The sequence below is a fragment of the Aedes albopictus genome, chromosome 1 (genome assembly GCF_035046485.1).
Source record: "Aedes albopictus strain Foshan chromosome 1, AalbF5, whole genome shotgun sequence".
In the NCBI taxonomy this organism is placed as follows: Eukaryota; Metazoa; Arthropoda; class Insecta; order Diptera; family Culicidae; genus Aedes; species Aedes albopictus.
In genome coordinates this window covers 66,242,002-66,268,823 of record NC_085136.1, presented here as the reverse complement: position 1 = coordinate 66,268,823, position 26,822 = coordinate 66,242,002, and the positions used below count along the sequence as shown (strand labels likewise).

Here is a 26,822-nt window from a genome sequence, read left to right as displayed (position 1 = left end):
CAAAGTGAACTGGGTTCATCGATCGCGCTGTCAAATTCAAGAAAAAACCGAAAAGCTTGTGGTGCGTCTTTCGCGGAAAAATTGTGTCGTGTTTTTTCGCGAAAATTCAGTGAAAATCGTCAAATAATCGGTTAAAAACTATCAAAAAACGGTGCGGAAAGCCACAATTCTTCGAAAATGAGTGAAGGTTTGTAAATTGCTGCGGTTTTTCGGTAGGAAAACTGCAGCCGAAACTGCCCCCCTCTAAGATAGGGTTATGTTTACTCTTCGCTTGTATTTCAGCAACACCGGACGATATGTGGACTCCGTTCAAGCACCTCTTCAACAGCATCGAGTCGTTCCTGTCGGCGCCTTCCGGCGGGGGCGGTGGCGGCGGTCAACAGCAGGAACAGAACGTCGCCAGTTTGGATGCGCTGCTGCGGAAGCACAAGCAGAACTTTACCACTTTGTTGAGAAATCCGCCGAAGAACGTCAAAAGCCGGGAGGCGATTCGGGTGGGCATTACGGAGGGCATAACGCTGCCGGAGTTTGGGCACACGATCCTTTCGAAGGATCTGGTGGACGAGAGCGTGATTATTTCGGATATGTACGATTTGAATGAGTACATTGCGTTGGAATTGCTTTGTACGGCCCAGCAGCAGATGCCGAATCACCCGGGGTTGCCGCGGGGGTTGGTGGCGGTGCTGTTGTACTACGATGGGAGGAAGTCTTTGGTGGCGAGTTTGAAGGAGTTGTTCCAAGCCAGGGCAGGGGTCAGTTGGTGCACGGATGCGCCACATGAGATAACGCAGCTGATAACGGCGTACACGGATGGGTTGGTGGCCGATGGAGTGTTGGATAAGATTGTGGATTTGCTGGGGGAGTTGGACGTGACCAAGGAGCTGGACGTGTTGACGACGAATCGGGCTCTGGGTCCGCCGAAGCACCATCGACAGGTGCTGGATCTTTTTGAGGAGATCCGGGTGCTGCTGGCGACGTGTCTGTTCAATTGGGCGGCGCAATGCGGGCTGCCCCGGGGAACGACGGTGAAGCTGATTCGGTTCCTAGCCAGGTACAAGTCGACGGTCTCCAGCGGAGGAATTGACAATGTGACGCTGGCGCTGCAGATGGCGCTGATGTACGGAATGGATATGAGTGTGATCCAGAGGCGGGAAGATGGAGAGGAGGTCGTGAAGAGGCTTCCGATGGTCCGAGATCCGGAGTTTATCGAGACGGTCATGGATGCGATTTCGTCGAGCTGGGAGTGCGAAGGACTCCGATCTGTGTCGCTGTTCACGTTCGGATTGGCCATCGCAACGCTGCGATTGGCCCCGCAGAATCTGTATTCCAACACGGCGAAGATCATCGACCAGGACGAGCTGCTGGTGGACGCCGCGATCCAAGGAAGGGTCTTCGATTTCATCCATTACACGCTGCTGGAGAACGAGGTGATCTTCCGGACGGAATTCTACTACCGGAGGATGCACGTCCTGTTCACGGACTTCATCGAGCTGATGCACTCGAAGGTTACGGAACTGAGAGCCCGAGCGGACGAAACTGCCAGAACCGTTCAGGCCTTCCAGCAGCAAGGTCTGGATCCTCCCGCCAATTTGTGCCGGAACTTTGAAGCCTTACTGTTCTCGGTGGGCAAGCTCTACCAGAACGATCAAATGCGACTGAATCTATCGCTGGAATACTGGGGACCGATGGAAGTGGCCGCCAACTACCAACGTGCTTCCTCCCGATCGGTTTGCCTGTTCAAATTCATCCGTCTGGCTGGAGAATTGCTTCCTCCCATTCTGTTCATTCCGTATCTGAAAATGCTGGCCGGACTGTCCAGCTGTCCTCAGTCCGCCAGGAACGCTTTCAACTTACTGAAACAAGGCGGCGGAGCATCCGGATCGATGGCCACCATCTCCTGGGACCACTTCTTCAACTCCCTGTTCCGCTATTACCAGAACCTTCGCCAGGAGCAGAACCCCGGAAGTGAAACCGTCTACCGGAATCGCGCCCTCAGCCGCAACATCAACCCTCAGGAAATCGCCGGCCTTCAAGCCGTCCTCCAGGTCATCCGAGCCGTGGCCACCCACGACGAAGTGGCCCGAGTCGCCCTCTGCGAACACCCCAACTGGGCTCCCCTCCACGTACTCCTTGGCCTCATAAGCTGCTCGGTCACCATCTCCCTCAAAGCGGAACTCGTCCAAACACTGGCCGCCCTCGGTAAAAGCAAAGAAACCGCCCTCCAACTGTGGAACAACCTCGAGGCATCCCAGGTCATCACCACCATCCCCACGACCAGCACCTTCGCCAACCGGGGCATCGAATCCGAACTGGAAGAAATCGAATCCCGCAACGAGACCTATCCCCTCACCCTCGGAATGCTCGACCTCCTCTACACCCTCTGCGAAACGGCCATCCCTCGCGGCCTCGGCGCCGGACCCCGCAAACCCGGCCTCGACCCCTACGTCACCTTCATCATCGACGCCGTCTTCCTGCGCTTCTACAACCGAAACTACAAGAACCCCTCAGAAAAATGGCAAATCGCCGAAAAGTGCCTCCTCCTGCTCAACGCCTTCGTCCAGCGCTACTCCCCCACCCCAGCCGACTTCCCATCCCCCACCCAGAACCGCGAGGAAAACTCCCCGCCCGGATTCCACATCCTGCTCCAAGTCAACACCAAATCCGATTTCCTCCGCCTGCTCCTCCACATCATCGACGAAGCCTGCACCCTGTTCGACTCCTATGCCCCCTTCCCCGGTCGCAAACACCTCGAATCCACCTGCCTCCTCGCGCTCCAAATCATCGAGCGCGCCCTCGAAACCCAAGAGGACTTCTTCAACGCCCACTTCGCCGCCAACTGCTCGATCCTCTTGGCCGGCGCCAACAAGCTCCTCCTCGGAATGAACCCCCGCACCGGCAAAGCCGACCACATGCTCAACATCGTCCGCTTCGTCACCTACAGCTCCTACCTCCCGGAAAACGCCCTCGTCGCGATCCGCATCCTCACGGCCATCATGCGCCAGCCGAACGTCAACCAACAAATCCTCGGCCTGCTCACCCAAAACGAACGCATCCGCAACGAAATCCGCCAAGGTTTCGTCGAATGCCTGGAAAGCGAATCCGTCACATTCGCGGCGGCGGCGGCAGCCGCCTCTCCTTCCACCGACTCCGACGACCCGGACCAGGACGCACCGGATTTCTCGACTGGTGACGCCACGACCGCCGCCGGCGTCAGCGTGGAGCTCCAGATCAAGGAGGCCATCATCGGGCTGCTGCAGGAGTGTTTGCCTCAGCAGAGCACGCCCAATCTGGCACACTATCTGCTCGGGTTCGAGCTGAACAAGGAACTGCGGCTGACGAATTTGCAACAGCCAGGGGTGATGAACTTCCCGAGCAACTGTGCCAAGTCGCTGATTACGCTGCTGGATAATGCACTGGAGGTGAGTAAAATTTTCTTTTCTTGTTGATTTCGACTCAAAACATCTTTGTAAGGAAGCACCCATATAGCCTGTAGGTCAAAACAAAGCTCGTCCGCAGAGTGGTGTTTCTCCAGAAGAAAATTTGATAATCTCCCAGGAATTCCTTCAAAAAATTATTGAGGGATTCTTCCAGAAGTTCCCTCAGGCAGTTAATTCAATCATTCCTCTAGTAGTTCCTTCAGAGATTCCTCCATGATTCATCCAGGAATTTCTTCAGAGATTTGTTCAAACGCTCCGTCAGAGGTTCCTCCAGGAGTTCATTTATAAATTCCTTCAGAATATTTTCAATGATTCATCCAGGTGTTCAAAGATCATCAAGTTCTTCAATGATTCGTCCAAATTTATTCAGAAGTTCTTTCAAACTTTCAACTAGAAGTTAGAGCTTTCTCCTTGCGTTAACTCAAGGATTCCTCTAGAAGTGTATTCAGAGATTCTCCTGGAATTTCTTCTTTAATGCATCCGGGAATTCCGTAAGGGACTGTCCATTAATTACGTAAGGTTTTATAGGGGGAGGGAGGGTTTGACAAATCTTACGCGCCATACAAAAATATTTTGCTTTCCATACAAAAAATCTTACAAGGGAGGGAGGGGGTGTCGAAAAATCGCAAAAATTACCTTACGTAATTAATGGACAGCCCCTAAGGGGTTCATCCACAACGTTCTTTAAAGATTCCTCCGGAAGTTCCTTTGGGGATTTCTATAGGAATTTCTTTAGCGATGCCTCTAGATATTTAATCAGCAGATCCTTCAGAGAATCGTTCAGAAAATTTGTCGATGAATTCCTTAAGAAATTTCTCTTGAAATTCTTCGAGGAATTTCTCTTGAAGTTTCTTGAGAAATTTCTTCTAGAATTCTTCAAGAATTGCTTCAGGGATTCTTCCATAAACTTCTCCCAGGGATTTATCCAAGGATTTCTTCTCGAATTTCTTGATGGATTTCTACTGGAATTCCTAGAGGGATTTCTCCAGGAAATTCTTCAGAAATTTCTCAAGCAACTCTTCAGGGATTTCTTCAGGAAATCCTTAAGGAATTTCTCCTAGAATTCTTTGTGGATTTTTTCCCGGAATTCTTTGAGAAATTTATTCATTAACTCCTTTATGGATTACTCCAGAAACTCATTCAATGAGTTCTCCAGGAATTTTAATTCCTCTAGGCATTTCTCCGTGAATTCCTCCGAAAATTGCTTCGGAGATTTTCCTGGAAATCTTTGAGGAATTTCTCTTGTAATTGCCGGAGAGATAGCTCCAGGAACTCGTCCTGAAATTTCTCCTTAAATTTCTTCAGGGATTTCTCCAGGAACTCCTTAGTGGGTTTTTTGAAGGATCTTCTTTTCCAGGATTTTTCTTGGAATTCCTCCAGGAATCCCTCTTGGAATGCTTATTGGCATTTCGCCTCGAGTTCCTTAAGAGCTTTGTTTAGCGGAGTGTTTTGAGTGATTTCTCCAGAAGTTTCTCTAAGGATTCATCTAGGAAAGGCTGAAGAAAATTTCTTGTAGAAATCCTTCAGAGATTCTACCTTCAAATCCATAACTCCTTCGGAGATTTCTTCAGTAACTTCTTCAGAGAATTCTCCATGAAATCTTTCAGGGATTCTACGGCGATTTCTCGAGGAATTTCATTAGAGATTTCTTTTGAAATCACTGGAGAGATTTCGCCACTACTTTCTTCAGAGATTTCGCCAAGGACTTTTTTAGGAATTTCTGGAATTCTTAGAGGATTTTTTCTTGGAGCTCCTTGAAAAATTTGTTCTATTCCTTCAAGATTTTTCAGGAAATCATAAAGGAATTTCTTCAAGGATTTTTCCAGAAAGTTCCTCTGGGATTCCTTCAGGGATTCATTCATCAAACCTTTGAAGGATTCCTTGAGAAGTTCCGTAAGGTTTTTTAAGGCACTTCTGGAGCACAGACAGACAGACAGACAGACAGACAGACAGACAGACAGACAGACATTCAGATATTCCTTCAGACATTCTTCCAAGATTTCTCCTGAAGTTTATTCAAAGATTCTAGTAGAAGGTCCTCATGAGATTTCTCCTGTAATTCGTTAAGATTTTCCTCCAGAAATTTCTCCAGGAATTGCTTAAGCGATTTGCCCTGGAATTCTTCGAGGAATATCTCATGGAATTCTTTGAAGAGATTTTTACTAGAATTCTCCGAAGGATTTCTTTATAAATTCCTTAAGGGATTCCTCCAGAAACTCCTTCAGTATTTTGTGCAGGAACTATTTCTGGAATTTTGCGGGGACTCTTTCAGTAATTTATTCAAGGATTTTTCCTGGAATTGTTGGAGAGGGATTTCCCCTCAAATTCTCTCAAGGATGTCTCCAGGAACTCTTTCGTGGATTTGTGGAGGAGCTCCTTCAGGGACTTCTTCGGGAATTCCTCCAAGAATTCCTTGAGGAATTTTTCAAGGAATTTCTTCAGAAATGTCTCCTGGAGTTCTTTAAAGTATTTTGCTTAGAGTTCCTTGAGGATTTTTTTTCTGGAATTTTTTGAGGGAATTCTTCACATACTTCTCCTGGAGTTTCTTCAATGGTTCATTAGGAAGTGCTTCAATGATTTCTCCAGGCTGTTTTTCATGGATTTCTTCAGATATATCTACTTCTTCTTCTTTGTGGCTCTACGTCCGCACTGGGACTTGGCCTGCCTCGCTTCAACTAGATATATCTACTTGTAATTCTTAATAGCTTTTTTTCTAGAATTCTTTGAGAGGTTTCCCTTGAACTTGCTGGAGAGTATTTAAAAAACTCCTTCAGGGATTCCTCCAGGAACTTATTCTTCCTAGAATTTCTTCAGGGATTTCTCTTGAAATTGCTGAAGAGATTTCTTCAGGTATTCAAAGATTACTTCTGAAAATTCCTTCTGGGATTTCTCTTGCAATTCCTTCAATGATTTCTTCAGAAACTAATTCAAGTATTTAGACAGTATATACTTCCGGAAAATCCTGGAATTCTTTCAAAAACACCTACATGAACTCTTCCTTCAGGGACTTTTTCGGGGATTTCTTTTGTGGAGGGATTCCTGCATTCCTGCAGAACCTTCAGTTCCTTCAGCGATTTCGTCATAGTTTCTTCATTGATTTATTCAGGAATTTCTTTACAGATTTCTACAGGATTTTTTTTTCTTGAAATCTTTCAAAAAGCTCTTCAGGAATCCTTCTATAAAATCCGTCAGTTGGTTTCTCTCACTCAAGGATTTCTCTAGATGTTTTGATGGATTCCTCCATGCATTCCTTCAAGGATTTTCCGTGGTATTCTTTGAGGAATTGCTGCTGGAGAGATTTTTCTAGGAACTGCTTCAAGGATTCCTTCAGGGATTCCTCCAGGAATGTCTACTTGAAACTTATAAGCAATTGCTTCTGGAATTCATTCGTTCATTTCTTCAGAGATTTTTTGGATAATCCGTCACAGGTTTCCCCTGAAGTTCATTCAACGATTCCTCTAGATGATTCATTACTTCCATCGGAAATGGATTCCTATGGATTCCTCAAAGAACTTATTTCTGGAACTCCTTCAGGGATTTCTTCGGGAATTCTTCAACGAGTTTCTTCAGGGGTCATCCAGCGATTCCACCTGAAATCTCTTTTGTGTTTTCCTTAGGAGCTCTATCAGGGATTTCTCCAGGAGTTCCTTCTTCTGTGTTTCCTCCAAGAGTGGCTTATGTGGTTTCTTATGAAGTTCTTTCAGTGATTTCCAGGGATTTCCTCAGGAACTCCTTCGGGGATTCATTCAAGGATTCTTCCTCGAGTACACTCAGGGATTCCTCTAGGTAAGCTCAGTTTGCCTGTAGCATTAGGCCTTGGAACGATCCATGTCCGTACCTTTATAATTGACGCTGAGATTTCAGTAGCCCTGCCAAGAAATACCAACTCCTGCTTCGACTGTTGAATACCATCATTGTGAATCATTGTGTGAACAACAATTCTTAAGGTTATCGTTGATTGTTGCCAATTCTTTTTCCACCCGTTTCTTCTCAGTACTAAGCTCAGTATGGTAGAGAGCTTTATCAAAAACATTTGTAATGCTCATTTGTAACATCTAGACTCAGTGGAAGTTTTGCAGTGCAGCCAGAATTCATGAAATATGCACTCCATTTGTGACTACGGACGATGAGAACTGAAAATAGTATTAGTATCCCAAGCAAGTTTCGGTGTTTTAATTAGAAGTTAAACTTGGAAACTTAACATCGACATGGCGACCTGGAGCACCTCTGTTCGAAAAGTCGATCTGAGAGGTTGACCTCCCGGCAGATTCTAGCAACGATTTCAACAGGTCGGAGAAAATCGACGATGCATTCGGCTCCATCGCCGCGATCGTCAAGGCGGCTGATGAAGCTGCTATCCCTACGCGTAAATTTGTTTTCAAAAAAGAAACACCCGATGAGCTGTAGCTGCTGATACGTTTGATAACTGTGATTGGTGCGATTGTATACTACCTGAACAGCGTCATCGACACTGAAAGCGCAGAGCAGCGAACCAGGACCTTTGGTTCGATGCTGAAGAACCTGAAAAATCGACCAAATTTGTGCAGCAAGCCGTTCCCATTCCCAATGCTGCCCTACTCATCAACTTCATCTATGAAGGTGAGATTCAGTTACGAATGTCTGTCAGGAAGATTATTCTCGTGGAGGATGAAAAGGTGGTCTTCCTGTCACCGAATGATGTTGTTCAGGACAAAGAAACAGGCGAGGGTGAGGACGAAGAACTCTTTAATGATGTATCGAATACCTTCAGTGAAGTTGAAGATGCTAACAATATCGCGATTAACTTTACTACCGTGCTCCCTCTGACTGCGTCAAAACTCCACCTCAAAGGTGTCAAGGATCGGAAGCACATATTTCCTGAAAAGTATACAGAGCTTAAGTTTCCAACAAAAAATCTCTTCAGTATCCTTCCCTTTCAGAAATGAAATATTTTACCCCTGAAAGTCAGGAATCATCGTGAGTATAAAACGATGGCACAATATCCTGAAATGCGGTAGCTATCTATTTCACGTGATGCACACGCAAGTGAATCAGGGTCAGTTCAGCGGGATCACAAAGTCCGCTTCCGAGGTCAGGATTTCAATAACGTCTGAAGATTCTTCACGTGTACTTTTACCACCCTTCCGGAAGGAAGACTATACAGTTTCTTACCGATTTTGGCAACACGAGGTGAATTTTATGTTGCCAAATTGGGGTGTTGCCAAAATCGGTAAATTTTTGTTGTGGATTATTTTCATCTTTTATACGTGTATTTGGCTTCTATTTTAAATATGGACTATTCACAAGTTAAAAAAGGATCCCTGTAGGTGACGTTCATAAATTACATCATAATTTGTAAAATTGATGATTTTTGAAAATTTTATGAATTTTGATTTTATGAAGAAGAGTAAGGCTAAAATATAAAAACATTTACAAATATGTACAAACGATTTTTCGGTAAAAATTTTTGGTCAAAATTTTTTGTTGCCAAAATCGGTAAAAAAAATGTTGCCAAAATCGGTAAGAAATTGTTGCCAAAAACGGGTGTTGCCAAAATCGGGAAGGAAATTGTTGATTATTTTATTCGATCATTTGCGCAAAAGCGCCCACTTTTGTAAAAGAGAGATCTCCCAATGTTAAGACCTAAATAAACAGAGTTGAGTTTGCACCGAGCAAGAGAAACGTGCTTTATTTTTTCTCCCGAGTTTAACTCCCGGAACGCAGATCAGTGTGGACATTTTTGGTCCAAAATTCGAACCGGATTGTCTCCGGGAGTGTTCTTCGCGCGTAGTTGCCGGAAAATATTGAGACGGTCGTATTGTTCCTGAGGGAAGTGCGATTTCGTGTTCGCGCACTGCAACGAGCTGCATTCCGGACGCGTCTTCATTGAGTGTTTGAGGTTCCTAACCTCAATTCGTTCGCTTCCACGAGAGTGGAACTGCATCGACTTTTGCGGAAGTCCGGTCTGTTGCGGAGTGTGAAGAAGCACCGACTTCCGCAGAAGCCGGTCGGACATTTGAGTGAGTGAAGAAAGCACCATCCCGTGTGGGGACTGGTCAAACATCAGTGTGAAAAGGCACCATTCCGAGCTGGACTGGTCGAACATAAGTGCGTGTGTGTGTGTGTGGGTGAAAACTGCGCCGTCGTGAGCGCCGATCGATAAACAGTGAGAAGTGAGAACACTGCACCGCTCGAAAAGCGGTCTGAAAAAAATGTAAACAAAGTGATGAGTGAAGAGAATAATATTTTGACACCCCGGGCAAGAGGCAGAGGGAACGTCATTCATACCCCGGTGTCGGAACAGAAAAAACAACAACAACAGCGACAACAACAAATGATGGCAGAACACAAATTTCACGCTTTGACGGCTCGACGGACTGCAGTTGCAGCAAAGCTCCAGCGCGTGAAAGATCTGTTGGGACAGGCAGCCAACATCACTGTTTACCACCTAGAAACGTATCTGCGACGGGTAGATTCCTGCTACGAAGAGTATAACACGATCCAGAACGAAGTGTACACGGAGTTTCCCGGTCAGCGGCTGGAGCAGGAGCGGTATTTCGTCGAGTTTGAAAACGTCTACGAGGATCTGCGTATCGAACTCTGTCAAGCGATCGACGGTATTCGAAAAAATGACAATAAGCTAACGGTGGCAGAAGTCATTCCCCAGCCAGCTGCTGTGAATCATGTTCCCGGGTTGCCCAACGTTCCCCTACCAAGCTTCGATGGAGCGTACGAAAAATGGTACCGCTTCAAACAGCTATTCGTAGACCTCATGCAGAAACACCACCACCTTTCGGATGCCACCAAACTGTACTACTTGCAACAGTGCTTGAAGGGGAAGGCTGAGAGCGTACTGAGCGACCAGGTGGTAAACGAGAACAATTTTCAGCTGGCCTGGAAAGCTCTTGAGGAGCGGTTTGAAAATAAAAGGACTATTGTAGACGTGCACATCGGAGGGCTGCTGAATTTGCGGAAAATGACGAAGGAAAGCTCTATCGAATTACGCCAACTCGTCGACGATTGCAGTCGGCACGTCGAAGCGCTAAAGTTCCACGCTCTGCCGATGCAAGGAATGTCTGAACAACTTGTTGTTTCGCTCCTAACCTCGAAGCTCGATAATGCAACAGCAGCATTGTGGGAGAACAGCGTGGAGCCAAGGGAACTTCCGGAGTATGAGGAAACCATTCAGTTCCTGCAAAACCGCTGCTTTGTCCTGGAGCGGTGCGAAAGCAAGATGAAGTGCAAAATCCTTGAAACGACCAAGATGAAGCCAGTGGTACCGACCGCGAAGCCTATGCAGAGGGTGCATGCGGTGCAAGCAGCGGAGGATGTGTGTTCCATCTGCGACAGTACGCACAACGTAAACAAGTGTGAAGTGCTGAAGCCAGTGGCGTCGCGTAACCTCACTTTTTACCTGTGCACCGACCCTAAAACTTGCAATTGCAGGGGATTTATGATCAAAATCTAAATAGAAATGAGTGAAAGCAGTCATTTTCGTCATTTTCTAATTATTACAAGCAAATTTGTTCAAATAATTCAAGCATTTATACTTGGTGCACAGGTAAAAAGTGAGGTTACGCGACGCCACTGGCTGAAGCAAATGACAGTGTCTGACAGAATGGAGGTGACAAAAAAGCGCAACCTGTGCTTCAATTGCCTGAAGCGCGGCCATCGAGTTGGTCAGTGTAGATCAAGAGCGTGTACAGTGAGCGGATGCGGTAAGAGGCACCACACCTTACTGCATTTTGAAGAAATTTCGTCGGAGCAGCCGGTTCCAATTAGAAGCGCCGCGGAGCAGCAGGAAGATGTTGCGCCGCAGTTGACTCCGTCGATATCCGTTATCAGCATCGCAATGCCATCACAACGAGCTCACGAAAAGGAGATTTTACTTTCGACTGCGATTGTGGAGCTGCAAGATTCTAGCGGATCGTATCATCTGTGTCGAGCCCTATTAGATTCGGGGTCGCAGTCCAGCTTTGTTACCGAAAGCGTCGTCCGGCGTCTGCGGCTGCGGCGGGAACGAGTTCGAGCTCCTGTCATCGGAATCAGTGGAGATAGACGTGTCGTTTCACATCAAGCCGTGGCGCAAATCAAGTCAATGTACAGCGAAGCATCCTGGACTCTCGACTTCCTAGTGGTTCCGCACGTTACTGGATGTCTGCCGGCTCGGAAGATCGACACTGACCAGTGGCAGATACCATCGGAGTTGCTGCTGGCGGATCCAAGGTTTAGTGTTCCAGCCAAGGTGGACATGCTCATAGGAGCGGAACTGTTTTTTGAGTTGCTGTTAATGGATCGTCTGAAGCTCAACGATTGTCAAGCGATGCTGTGGAACACAAAGCTGGGATGGATCGTGAGCGGAGCATTTCCAAGCATCCAGCGAACAGTAGTAGCTGCGTCCCACATTGCGTATCTGGAATCACCGGAGTCGAACCTGGAGGGTCTAGTACAACGATTCTGGGATCAGGAGGAAGTTGGAGGAACGGCGGTGTCAAGCACAGAAGATCAGCAATGCTTGGAGCATTTCACCAAGACCCATCGACGTGAAGAAGGGCATTTCGTGGTCCGATTGCCTTTTCGAGACAACGTGAACCAGCTTGGAGAATCTCGTGCCATAGCAGAGAGGCGTTTCTATCAATTGGAGAAGAAGCTCAACCTGAACCCCGACCTCAAGCTACAGTACTCCGCCTTTATAAACGAGTACATTAGTTTGGGACACTGTGTGAAGGTCAAGGACAATGGTAGTACTGGGTTCTTCCTACCGCACCACGCCATTTTGAAGCCATCGAGTTCATCTACCAAATTGCGTGTGGTGTTCGATGCATCCGCACGATCGGATACCAATGTCTCATTTAACGATGTGCTGATGAACGGACCGACGATCCAGGACACCCTAGCAGCTATAGTACTACGCTCTCGGAAATACAAGTTTTTGTTCTCCGCCGACGTCATCAAGATGTTCCGTCAGGTGCGGGTAGACGACAGAGATACCAGTTTCCAGAAGATACTGTATAGAGACGATCCAAACACCGAACTGGGCGTTTTTGAGTTGAAGACGGTTACATACGGCACATCATGTGCGCCGTTTTGTGCGACCGCTTGCTTGAGACAGCTCGCCCTCGACGAAGAGAAGGATTACCCACTTGGAGCGCGGGTGGTGAAGCAAGATGTTTATATGGATGACGCAATCACCGGAGCTGACAGCCTAGAAGAAGCATTGAAGTGCCAATCGCAGCTCATCGAACTACTGAAGCGAGGGGGTTTCGAACTCCACAAGTGGTGCGCAAATACCCCTGAATTGCTGCAACGCATTCCGGAGCACGCCAGGGAGCAGCAAGTTAACATCGAAGAACGAGAATTCAACGACGTGATAAAGACCCTAGGACTGTTGTGGGATCCATCAGCTGACGTGTTCCTGTTTCGGATGCAGCCAAACGACGAGTCACTAGAAGTCTACACAAAGCGACTTGTTTTATCTGAGACGGCGAAGATATTTGATCCCCTCGGTTTACTGGAGCCGGTCACAGTGCTAGCGAAGCTCTTCATTCAGCAGCTGTGGTCGCAAGAGCTGAGTTGGGACGAACCTCTATCCATCGAGCTGAATTCCACGTGGCGACAATTCAAGGAACAGTTGCAGGAGATAAACGAAATTCGGATTCCGCGCAGAGTGGTAGCAGACGATGCCGCATCCTTCGAGGTACACGGGTTTTCAGATGCTAGTCAAAAGGCTTATGGAGCCTGTGTGTATCTACGGAGCTTGAAGAGTGACGGTACCTCTGAGATGCACTTGCTTAGCAGTAAAACTCGTGTCACACCACTTCCCAGCAAGCCAGGGAGTAAGAAGGCAAGAAGACCGTACACCATACCGAGAGCTGAACTGTGCGGCGCTCTTCTGCTTTCGAAGCTGGTCACAGGTGTACTGAAAGCCATGGACATGGCGATCGACAAGGTGGTTTTGTGGTGTGACTCGCAAATCGTCTTATGTTGGCTCAACAAGTCAGCAGCCAGTCTCGAAATCTTCGTTGGTAGCCGAGTTCGAGAGATCAATCAACTAACACATGACTTCGAGTGGCGGTACATCTCTTCCAACGATAATCCCGCTGATTTGGCTTCCAGGGGAGTCACTCCGTCGGATCTACAGTACTCAAACCTCTGGTGGCACGGTCCTGCCATGCTGCTGCAGAGCGACAACTTTTACGTACCTCCCGAATCACGTACGTTCAGCGACGAGCAACTAGAAATCGATAATCACACCTACTGTCAAGTGGTTGTGCGCTTCAATCCGTGTGAACTACTAACAAGATACAGTAACTTTAGAAAACTTCAGCGAGTGGTAGCCTATCTGTATCGATTCGTCAACAACTGCCGCAAGAAGAAGACCGAGCGAACATCTGGCTCGCTTTCCATCCTGGAGCTACGTAGCGCGACATTGAAGATCATTTGGAATGTGCAGCGGGAAGCATTTGCCGATGAGTTGCACATGTTGCAGCACAACAAGACGAAAAAGAGCAAGTTTCTGCAACTAGCGCCGTTTTTGGACTTGGACGGGTTGCTGCGAGTCGGCGGCCGTCTGAAGCATACGAAGCTACCGTTTCATCGAAAGCATCAGCTGCTATTGCCGCCTGGACACCACGTCACACGAATTTTGATCGAGTCACTACATAAGGAACACCTCCACGTGGGCCAACAAGGACTACTTGCCATGGTTCGGCAACGATACTGGCCGATAAGAGGTAAGGGTATTGTTCGTCAAGTTGTTAAGAAGTGTGTGCGTTGCTTCCGGATGAACCCTCCGGAAAATGAGCAGTTCATGGGCAACCTGCCGGACTATCGTGTTGTACCCGCTCCGCCTTTCGCTAAAACTGGCATCGATTACGCAGGTCCCATTTACATAAAACAAGGTCGACGGCAAGCACGTATCAAGGCATACATTGTTGTCTTTATTTGTATGAGTACGAAGGCCATACATTTGGAGGTAGCCTCCGATCTAACTACCGAAGCATTCCTGGCAACTTTGCAGCGATTCGTCGGTAGGAGAGGAACACCAGAACAGCTCCATTCGGACAATGCTACAAACTTTTGCGGAGCGCAGTCCGAATTGACAGAACTGTACGAACTATTCAAGCAACAGCAGACCGCCACTAAGATCAACGAGTTTTGTGATGCGAAGGAGATACAATGGTCTTTCATCCCGCCTCGTTCTCCTAATTTCGGCGGTATATGGGAGGCTGGGGTGAAGGCGGCCAAGTCGTTGCTGAAGAAGGTGTTGTGCGAAACTTCCTTGTCCTACGAGGAGCTTACAACAGTAGTCGTCCAAATAGAGGCCATCCTCAATTCACGGCCGATGACACAGTTGACGTGCGACCCAAACGATTTAACGGCGCTGACTCCAGCTCACTTTTTGGTGGGTCGCGAACTCACGGCGTATCCGGAACCGAGTTACGAAGAAGTTAAGGTGTCGCGGTTGTCACGTTGGCAGTATCTTCGAAGACAAAAACAAGTGTTCTGGGCAAGATGGTCTTCGGAATACCTGAACGAACTGCAACCTAGAGGAAAATGGTATAAACAAAAGCTGATTATTAAACCTGGAATGCTAGTGGTCCTGCGAGAGGAGAATATGGCACCGCAACAATGGCGAATGGGACGGATTGTTCAGACTCACCCTGGCTCGGATAACATCGTCCGAGTGGTTACCATCCGAACAACAACCGGCGAAGTCAAAAGAGCCATCAGCAAGATCGCTGTTTTGCCAATTGAGGAAGGTTCCGTTTAAAGTTGTTGGACACTACGTGCCAACTGGGGGGTGGATGTTGATTATTTTATTCGATCATTTGCGCAAAAGCGCCCACTTTTGTAAAAGAGAGATCTCCCAATGTTAAGACCTAAATAAACAGAGTTGAGTTTGCACCGAGCAAGAGAAACGTGCTTTATTTTTTCTCCCGAGTTTAACTCCCGGAACGCAGATCAGTGTGGACAGAAATGTTGCCAAAATCGGGAGTAGACAAAAACGGGTGTTGCCAAAATCGGTAAGAAACTGTAGTTCAAATGGAAATTCAAGACCTACCACGACGCTGCCGTGAACATCGACCTCTACAAGACACAGCTAGTCATCGAAGGCTACTCTCAGTGAAAGGGATCGACTACGGCAGAACCTACTCCAGTTGGTTGTCACAGTTCGCTTCGATACCTGTTTACGCTTGCTGCCAAACACCATCTATGTACTTGTCAACCAGATGGACGCCGTCACAGTTGTTGCTCTCCAAGGCGACCTGGACGAGGAGATATATATGATGCAAGCCCCGTGTTTCAAGTAACCTGGATAGCGGTCAATGACGTGCCGTTTGAACAAAGCTCTATCGCAGTCGAGCCGCGTGTGGAATACAAAACTGGATGCAGACTTCAATAAGCTTGGACAGAAACCTTCTAAGCACGTGTCTGCACTTCAAGTTCAGTGACGGCATGATCCAGTTTATCGTAATCTACGTAGACGAGCAAAAACCGTTTTCCACCGATGAAAGCATGAAAGATGAGATCAAGGCCAAACTGAGCAATATTTTGCGCATGAAGGATCTCGGATCTTGTCTCGAATCAGCAAACAGTAACGTGGGGATCCGAATCACGCGTTCGGAGGATGACATAGCGTTTGATCAAGGAACCTACGTGAGCCAGAACCGATATATTGTTAACCAACTGAGTTGGTACAACACCAATCCATGACCAAATCATTGGCAGGCCGTTAAGCATCGATGAAGTTGACCGACGTCATCGATGAAGTTGCAGTACTCAGTAACTGTAACAGTAACTGTGGTAGCAAGCGCTGCTCGGTAAAACTGCCGAACCCTGTTTAATATTCGAGAATCATTATGATCATATCAAATAATGAAGTTTAGTCTTGTTTTGACTACGAACGAACTCGGTCACAGTTATTTTTAGCGAAGAACGTCTCGGTTAGCTCGTTAGAATAGTAATGCTGAAATATAAGTGCGATAAAAACATGTTCCTGTTGTAAAGCGGAGCGGTTTCATGGAGCTGTGAGAGGTAACAACGTGTTGCGTTGTCCACGTGCGAGGCTGAGTATATGGTGTCATCTGTTGCGGCACAAGAGGCTTCCTGGTGGCATGAACTTGTGTTGCAGTTAGTTAGTTAAGCAACCGATAGGATTCTATAACATTCCCCAGAAAACCATTCCCCAGAAAACCAATCCCCAGAATTCCATTCCCCAGAATGTACCATTCCCCAGAAAACCATTTCCCAGAAACCCATTCCCCAGAATGTACCAGTCCCCAGAAATCCATTCCCCAGAATGTACCATTTCCCAGAATTCCATTCCCCAGAAAAAAATAAAACTATTGCTTTAATTCTGAATGGTTTATATTAATAGCTAAAAATTAAATATTTATTCATAAAAAATCACCGGAAGAAACATCCTGCCAAAAATTCTTATTTGACAAGAAAAACTTCGGAAATGATTTGCCTTTACAATTTAGGCTATTGATATAATTATTTTGGCATCGCAACTGCTTACTTTTTCAACATACATTTTTCCTTCTTTTCTGCATAGGCTGTTCTTTCGAATTGTACTTTTCAGTAAATTATCAGCATCAAAACTTCTTATATTTTCTACGTAGTTTTTTCCTTCTTTTCTGCATAGGCTATTCTTTCAAGTTACACTATTCAGGTAATTATCGGCACCACAAGCACAGGTGTTTAGAAATTTAGAAAAAAAATATGAAATAAATATATCAGCAATTTTAACACCGGTGGAGGCTGTAATGCCCATAATTTCCCAAAAATTTAAATTCGAAAGAACAGCCTATGCAAAAAAGAAGGGAGAATCTATGTTAAAAAAGTAGGCAGTTGCAATGCCGATAATTTCTTGAAAAGTGCAACTGGAAAGAACAGCCTATGCAAAAAAAGGGAAAATTTTTGATAAACATATAAGCAGTTGTAATGCCAAAAATTTTTATAACGACTCAAACATTTTTTTTAACGAAGAAGGAAACGTAACACTCTGATAATTGCCATCGTACATCGATTTAACGGTTTATTTGAAAATTTGAGAGTTGACCAACTGCCAATTCGCGGCGCTCGCATAGTTTTTGTTTGAGTTTGGCGTTTGCTCACTACTGCCACCTAGTTGATGATTGGCCAAAATCAGTCCTTTTAGAATTAAGCGAATCTATTTCCGAGACTAAAATCGAAGACGACTAATAACAAGACAGACAGCTCCCACCCTGTTTCAGGCGACATGGTTGAAACGCCCTCAACGATTCACAGGAACATTAAAATATGATTGTGTGCATGGATATGCACGTACACGGAAATGGTAGCATCGCATGCACACTCATTCATAATGTTGTTCCCTGAAGTCGTTCGTGGCGCTAGTGTGCTTGTAGCTCCCAAGGTATATGTAGCGAGAGGGTAGATGTTTGTCTTGTTATTAGCCGTCTTCGCTAAAATTTAAATCGAAAAATGTTCGAAGGGTTACGTCTGTTTGTCTGTGGTGACATTGTTTTCCTTGCGGCATTCAAAAACCCAACACTGTTCCTTTTTTTAAACAAGCTTTTTTTTTAGAATTTAGGCAATTGGTACAATTATTGGAATTATAACTGCTTTCATTTTCAACATAGACTTTTCCTTCTTTGCTGCATAGGCTGTTCTTTCGAATTGCACTTTTCAGGAAATTATCGGCATCACAACTGCTTACTTTTTCAACATAGATTTTCCCTTCTTTTTTACATAGGCTGTTCTTTCGAGTTACAATGTTTAGGCTAGTTACAATCGGCACCACAAGCACAGGTGTTTAGAAATTTGAAAAAAAAAAATATATAATAAATATAACAGCAATCTAACACCGGTGGTTGTAATAATGCCCATAATTTCCTGAAAAATGCAATTCGAAAGAACAGCCTATGTAGAAAAGAAGGGAGAATCTATGTTGAAAATGTAAGCAGTTATAATTTAAAAAAAATACTAATTGCCTTAATTTTAAGAAGAATATTGTTTAAAAAGAAGGAACATTGTTGGGTTTTTGAATGCCAAAAGGAAAACAATGATACTTTTTCCCTTCTTCATTAAAAATATTTAGAATTGTTGGCATTAAAAATGCTTATATGTTCACTTTTTCTATTCCATAACATAGTATTGGAATAATGATGAAAGCCCTTCTCATACCGCATGAATGAAGAGCCTTTGAAGCGAATAATTAGGAACAGCCATTGGGATGGATCCCTCCAACCGTTTGCAAAGAAAAACGTGGTCAGTTGAGTCTTTAGTATCTTGTACACTGAACAACATCAGAAGAATATGCGTTTTCTCTGTAAATTTTGCACATCACTTTTAAAACGTTATTCATCGTAAAACAAGTGCACAATTTTCACAAATCTGTCAAAAACAAAACATTTTATAGCTACGCAACGCAACTAACAGTTTGTAAACTTTCAACATAGGTTTAAAGATCAACATGCAACTGTGTACAATGGTAATTAGACGTTTGAACCATTGTAGAATATTTTTATGGATATGCATGTATGTATACATTTTTACCTTAATTTGTTACATATACCGTACAAGAAATAGATATTTGCTCGTAATAACACTATAATGTTAAAATCCTTGCCTAACATATCATTATGATCAACATTTTACTGTTTGTGTATCGAATTAAACTTTTTAGCAGAGCATATTAAGCTTTTCTGGGGAATGGTACATTCTGGGGAATGGTACATTCTGGGGAATGGATTTCTGGGGAATGGTGCATTCTGGGGAATGGATTTCTGGGGAATGGATTTCTGGGAAATGGTACATTCTGGGGAATGGTACATTCTGGGAAATGGTTTTCTGGGGAATGGAATTCTGGGGATTGGTATTCTGGGGAATGGTTTTCTGGGGAATGTTATAGAATCACCGATAGATCTCTGAAGTAAAAAGCAGTAGCCCAGGATTGTGCGTAGTGCAAATTTTTGTCGAACATATTTTCACTTCTGTCCCAACTCAGTATGAGCAGGTCGGCATTATTGCGTACTCCAATGGAATCAAATGAATTGAAATCATCTCGAAATGGCCTTGAAATTGAAATCAGCTTGAAAGGGACACGAAGTCGACTTTATATGAATTCGATATCGCCTTGATATCGGTTCCTAATCGAAGTCTAATCTTTAGCCACTCAAAATTGGCCAGAAATGGGCTTGAAATCGACTGAACATTTTTAAATCGACTCGAAATCAATTTGATACGAAATCAATTCGAACTAAATCGAATTCATATCGCAAACGACTTGCAATCAATTAGCTATCAACTTAAGTTGACTCTAGATTTAAGTTGACTTGAAATCAACTTGAAATAGACTTGTAATCGACTCGGAAGTACCGTCAGTGTACCAGTAGCCGCTGATGACCCAATAGCCGCTCACTGTTGCAAAAATCAAGTTTACACGCATGAATACACTCTTTTCGGTGCTGATATTCTTGGACAATGTAAATTAGACGAGAACGAAGCCATTTTATGCAATATTTACCGGATAACATAAATTTAAAAAAAAAAACAATGATTTTTTTTGAGCGGCTATTGGGCCCAAAAAAGCTGTAGCTAATTTCATGTGTTCCAATAACCGCTCACGCAAAAAATACGTCAAAATCGTAAAATCTGCCGATTTTAGTACACAGTGTGTTTAATCCCTATTATACACTCCTACGGAACAGGAAAAAATAATTGTAAAAACATAGAGTTGCAAAAATAATGCACTTTTCCGCAAAAGTCTATTTAAAAGATGGCATAAATTTGTTCGTGAGCGGAATTAGGACCATTTTGGTCTCACACCAAATGTAATAAAATCATACTTTTATGAAAAGTTTTACATAAGTCATGAACATGATTTATATCTGATTGCACTTAGATTGAACTAACAGAAAATGGAACAACATTACAAATTGGCTTAACAGTTATTCAACAGATGATGTTTTTCTGCGAAACTGGCCTTAGATGAGCGGAATCTGGTACCCTGATGGTAGCTTAAAATCGGTTTAAAATCGTAAATGACAAAAAATCGGATTGAAATCTACTCAATGTAGACTTGGAACAAAGAATAAAAATAAAAAGAATGCCATCTCTTGCCTTATTCGATGTAAACGTCAAACGACAAGACAAGTGGCACTCTCTAAGCGTATCGAGGTGGAAGCCCTCTGTAACAGTGTTCGTGATTTGCCATACGAGAAGATGATGTTCGTATGTTTTGATATCCGCATACAATTAGTAACACACACTACCGTATGAAGGTTGAACTTTCATTCACAGATAGCGCTGCGGTAGTGTCGTCCCGAGCATCAGCGGAGTGGACATTCTTGATATTCTCTTATTCTTTGCTTAGAATTAATTTGAAATTGACCCGTGAATTGACCCGATATCGTTTTGAAATCGACTCGAATAGACTCAAAATTGAAGTTTAATCAAAATCTGCTTTAAATTAACTAGAAACCTACTGGAAGTTGCCTTTAATTGAAAATCGACTCGAAATCGACTTAAAAATCGCAATCTATTTGAAATTGATTAGACATCGGTTCGAATTCAAAGCCTTATGGAAATCGACTTGAACTCACAATCTAACCGAATCGATATCCTTTTTAAATTCATTTAAAAATGACTCCAAATTTACTTAAAGCAAGATCAAAATCAATTTGAAATAAACTCGAAATCAACAGGGCATCGACTTAAAATCGACCTGCAATGAACTCCAAATCGACTTAGAATCCCTTTGAAATCGACTCTAAATCGTCTTGAAACAGACATCATATTGAAACCGAGTTGATTCAAATTTGATCACAAATCGTCTAGAAATCAACTTGAAACTCGGAGTCAGCCTGAAATCGAATCGTATTTGATTAAAATTTACATCGACTTGCAAATAATCAACTCGATACCTACTTTAAATCGACTTCTCGCGCTCAGTATCATACGAGCGTATCTACAATGATCGATTTCTCTTCATCGATTTTCTCTTCGGCTAATAACTTGACCTGCAAATCAGTTTTAGTTATTCTTGTTGTTTTAGATGCTAGTCCTAGTCGTCCTTCTTCGAAATACACCGAGAGATCATCCGAATATTGGTCGTATTTTCCGGAATAAGCCGAAGAGAAAATCGACAAAGAGAAATCGATCATTGTAGATACGCCTGTATGATACTAAACGCGAGACTTACAAATGACTCGAAATCGAAACTGGCTTGAAATTGACTCAAAATCAAAGTACTCGGAATCGACTCGAAATCGACTTGAAACCGAATCGATCTCCAATGCAACCTTCTAATTCATATCTCCTCTCTTTCCCGCAGACCTCAAGATCCGGCAAGAGCTCATCATCCGCTCAGGAACGCCTCATCGAGCATGCCTACGCCCTGCTCTATTCCCTCTGCTACAACAGCCGCACCTCGGAAGTGATCCTGCGCTTCCTCCGATCGTGCAACGACTTCCTCTGCAGGCACATCAACGGCCTGCCATTCTCGAACGTCAAGAGCCCCCACGTACTAAACCAGATGACCGGCCTGCTCAAGTGCGTCGCCATCGAGCTGAAACTAACCTCGGACAAAAACCAGGTGTCCCAGTTCGGAAACGTGTGCAAGATCCTACTCGGAGTGGTCCAAAACCAGCCGAGCGAGACGCTTCCACTGGAGCTATCCCATCACTACAGCACCGTCAACTCCAGCATGATGATGAGTTCCGTCGCCGCCGGGATGGAACACGGGGCGGCGACAACGACCGTTTCCCGGAAGGCACCGGAATCGGCCAAACTGCTGCTGTGTCAGTTGCTGGATTGCCTGAACTTCGAGATCAAATCGCTGGACAAACCGAAGTGGGACTACTTCGATAATTCGTTGCTGCAGGGATTGTTGCAGGAGTGCGAGATTGCGGTACCTGGGGGTAGCGGCGGGTCAGGACTGAAGCTGATCGATATTAAGCGGCTGCACGATGTGCTCAAGGACGAGCTGAACTCGGTGCAGACGACGATTGCGGCCGGCCAGAGGGCGCATATTTTGGCGGAGATTGAGACAATTCTGGTGTATGCGTTGCAGTTGAACAGTCAGCGGAATCTGTGTGCGTCGACGGTCAAGTTCCTGGAGGCGTGGGGACAGACCACGGAGGTGTTGTTCAGCGTGACGCCCACTATGTTCGTTTCGTTGGACGTGAAGCAGGGCCTGCTGGTGGAGATCATCCAAGCGATGCTGAGCAAGGTTGTTCCGAATCAGGTTATGCCGGAACTGGCCAATTTGGCTTCGTCGACGATTCTGCTGTTGATGGTGAACCTGAGACATTGCTATTCGCTGAAGAACGGAGGAGATGCGGCGGGAGCAGGCAGCGGAATGAACGAGAGCAGTCTGATGACGTCGTTTGGAGGAAGTTTCGCGCAGAATGGAGTTGGTCAAGGGGCGGGGCGGTTTTCGCCGAAGGCGAATACGCTGAGCTTGAGGTGAGTAACTGTCGAGTCCATCAGGACAATGGAAGGACCCATTGCCCAATAACGGGGGTTTTAGGAGAGTATGGGGACCCATGGGGCGTTCCAGCGGTGTTCCTCTGGTTTCATGTGCGTTCCAGGAGTTTTCCAATGGGGTTTCAGGGGCGTCCCAAGAGTGTTCCAGGGGTTTAAGAGGGTCACATGGGCACTACAGGGGTTTTAAGTCTCAAATGGTCTCATGGGGTTTCATGAACGTCCTCTGGGATTTCAGGCAATTTCAAGGGGTTGAGGGGTTTCAGGAGCGTTCCATGGATTTTCAGAGAGATTCAGAGGCGTACCAAGGTTGCTCCAGCGGGTCTCAGGGTGTTCCAGGAGGTCTCAGGAGGTTTTAAAGCTGTTCCATAAAACTTAAGGGGGTTTTAAAGGCGTTGCAGGCCATTTCAGAAGCGTTCCAAGGGGTTTCAAGGATTCCCCGGGTCGTTCAATGGGGCTTCAAGAGCTTTCCAGGGGTTGTAAGGAGTTTCAAGGGCATTCCAGGAGAGTTACATGAGTTTTCCGAATGATTCAGAGACGTTTCAAGGGTGTTGTAGAAGGTCTCAGGGGTCTCGAGAGGTTTATGGCCGTTCCATGAGGCTTCAGCGGGTTTTAAAGGCGGCCCAGGACGTTTTATTAATTTTGAGATTTTTAACCCGGGGCTCTACCCGGGATCTACGTTTTACTTCCCTTCCGAAGAAAGAACTGTGAGTTTGTCAGAAGTGATATTAGCTCCACGGTTCTCGGCGTAATATGCATAAGTTCTAACAATCACACTAGGATCGCTCCACGATTCCAGGGTGTTTGAAGAGTGTTCCAAGGGGTTTCAAGGAATCCCAGAGTCGTTCCAGGAGTGTTTCATGGGGTTTCAGAAGCGGTTCTTATAGATGGTTAAGGAGATCATGAGGCTTCAGGAGCTCCTAAGGTCATTCCAGAGGTTGTACAAGGGGTTTTATGGTCGTTCCAAGGGTCTTACAGGTGGTTCAGGGGAATTAGGGGTGTGCTAAGGGGTTTCAGGAGGTTTCATAAGTGTTCCATGAGATTTCAAGGGGTTTCAAATGCGTTGAGAGGTCTTGCAGAGGTTTCCGAGGGCTTCATGGGCGTTCCATAGGATTTCAAGGAGTTTAACCCTTTGAAGCCGGATTTTCAGATCGTAAAGTCTACGGGTGTAAAGGTAACGTCTTTCATTATGCAAAGCTACGATTTGTATTATATCATGTCTAATAAGTCTTCTGAATGTACAAAAGACAGTATTAGATCAATCGGGATATGCCAGGTCATCCAAACTGTTCTTGAGTTCAGATCCCAATGTCTATGGGTATAAAGGTAACGTCTTTCATTATACAAAGCTACGATTTGTGATCTATCATGTCCAGTAAGTCTTCTGAAAGTTCAATAGACAGTATCGGATCCGACGGGATATCCTAGGTCATCCAAACTGTGCTTGAGTTTAGACCCTAAAGTCTACGGGTGTAAAGGTAACTTATTTCATTACACAAAGCTACGATTTGTGATCTATCATGTTCAGTCGGGAAATCCTAGACCATCCAAATTGTTCTTGAGTTTTGATCCCAAAGTCTACGGGTGTAACAGTAACTTCTGTCATTACACAAATTTACGATTTTTATTCTATCATGTCCAGGAACTTCAGAGGCACCATTTCAGAGGGATTCAGTGGTGTTTCAAGGGTGTTCCAGAGGGTTCTAGGGTGGTTCATGGGCGTTCCATAGGATTTAATATAATCGACATCTTAAATAAAATGAATAAAATGAGTATTTTTCATGCACTTCTCCACAATCGCTCAGGTACATCTTGCACAACATTTTGGAGTGGATCCTGATCAGCGGCGTGGGATCCCAGAAGTTAAGAATCAATCTGTACGCGGCCCTACTGAACTATATGCACATTGTGAAGGGAAACCGGGACAAGAGCGAACAGAAGCTCGACGCGGTTCGGGACGAGTTCTACGTTTCGCGGCTGGACAAGAGCTTGAGCGCTGGTGCAAAGTCCCATGAAGTGGGAGGCGATGAGTCGCATGCCCAGATCGAGATGGTGGTGGAGATCGTGCAGTCGTTCGGGGACAAGTTGATCGACATTCTGTGCCATGATTGTACCGGCGGGTTGGACATTTGCAAGATGTTGGCGTTGTCTTGTGTTGATATGCTGCTGGATATGGTCTCGATGGCTAATGTGATCCAGTTTATTTCAAAGCGGGGGTACTTGTCGCACTTGATCGATAGTCTGTTGAAAAACGATGGTAAGCTGTGTCGGATTCTGGACAATCAACCGGAGAACATGAAGGCCTTATATGTCTATGAGTCGAAAATGGCTATGCTGAGTCGCATTGGTAGTTCGCACATCGGAGCAGAACTTCTGCTGGAAGAGAGGGCTCTCAGCGTTCTGGCTGGTATGAAGGTCTTCGATCTACACCCGGACTTCCAGGTCCAGAACTACTCTCCACTGTATCCAACGTCGTCCAGCTTCATCCCCCCGATCGAGGCTCGTTATCAACAGATCCTTTTCCCGGCATTGAACCTCTGCGACGTGATCTTGTCCACATTGGGTCAGGAGAACCACTCGGCCGTGACTCAGGTCATCAACTTCCTACTGTCGCATGGAGACATGATCGAGATCGTTCTGCGCGCCGGCACTCCGTTCCTGAACATTGGACTTCTCCGGGAACTTGCCGGAATCACCGGACTGATCGCTCGTGCCGCCAATCAGGAAATATCCAGCCTGATCACTCCGAACGCCAACCAAGATCTCGGCGCACATCTCTACCGTCTACAACGATTGATGTTGACCCTTTTCCCACGGTTTACCCTCTCGGAGCAAACCCTGAAAGAACTGAACCAGAACGTCCTCACCAACTGCAGCGAGCGTGAGAAAGCCGCCCATCTGAAGTACTTCCTGCAGATCGCGGCCAACTTGGCCCTGTACGCCCGGAACAGCATCTCCAATCACGCCGTCGATCACCGCACGATCAACGTCCTGTTCTCGCCGCAGATCAGCGAAAGCGGCGTCCACCATCGGCAGCAGGTCACCGGGGCCGCTCTGGAGACGAGCCACAGCTTGAACATCGTGGTGATCCAGCTCAAGAACTCCGTGGAGTACTTCAACCGGGAGAAGCTATCGTACGAGAGCTTGGTCCGGCAGCGGAACTCGCTTCCGAGTCTCAGTCTCGATGCTAACGGTATGGGTGATTTCTCGGACGCTCAAAATTCTCATTTCTGACCTTTCAATCCCGATTTCAGTTCAAATCCAACACAACAACCTCACGGAGCGGATAGCCAGCAAACAGGAGGAGCTGAAGCGTTGCGTCTTCATAACCGAACACTGCCTGTACCTTCTCTGGGCCCACTTGGACTTCTTCATGTTGCGCGCGATCCCGGTCAATACGTTACACTTCAACCTGTCCTACGGTTCGGATAGTATGTCACGTAACGCTTCCTAGGTCTCTCGCATTCTTAAACTTCTCTTTTTCATTTCCAGACTACCTCTCGTCCCAGACGGAAGTCGGCTGGAAGATCACCGCCGACGACGTGGCGGCCCTCAAGAAGACCCTGATCGGCATCTTCAATGAAACGTTCTGCAAGCAGCTGCTGGTCACCGGTCAGGGACATGGGGGATCGTCGGATGCCCGCGCCTCAGACAAGGGCTTCATCGAGGCACTGCTCCGGCGAATCAAGCGACTGATTCAGTTCGTGCCGGTCAAGTGAGAACGATCGTGTCCCGGATCATCGTTGGTAGAAGTTAAATAATTTCCTACTTATTTTTGTTCAATTATTCGTTTCAAAACTGCCGTAACATAAGCGTTATGTAACGTAGCGTTGCGTTACACTAGCGCAGCAACTGTCGCTGCTGCTGCTTTAACTACTACACTATTGATGTAACTATCTTTGACCGATTATAGTGTGTCGCAATCGAAAA

At 45.7% G+C, this 26,822-nt stretch overlaps 1 protein-coding gene across 1 annotated transcript; it reads left to right on the top strand.

The window, feature by feature from the left end:
- The first annotated feature begins 28 nt into the window (after window positions 1-28).
- Window positions 29-26,822, top strand: LOC109401882 (nuclear pore complex protein Nup205). Its single transcript, XM_019674485.3, has 6 exons — window positions 29-187; window positions 283-3,419; window positions 21,742-22,874; window positions 24,698-26,085; window positions 26,147-26,323; window positions 26,385-26,822. Exons 1-6 carry the CDS (start codon window positions 178-180, stop codon window positions 26,609-26,611), a joined length of 6,072 nt encoding a protein of 2,023 aa, XP_019530030.3. The 5' UTR covers window positions 29-177; the 3' UTR covers window positions 26,612-26,822.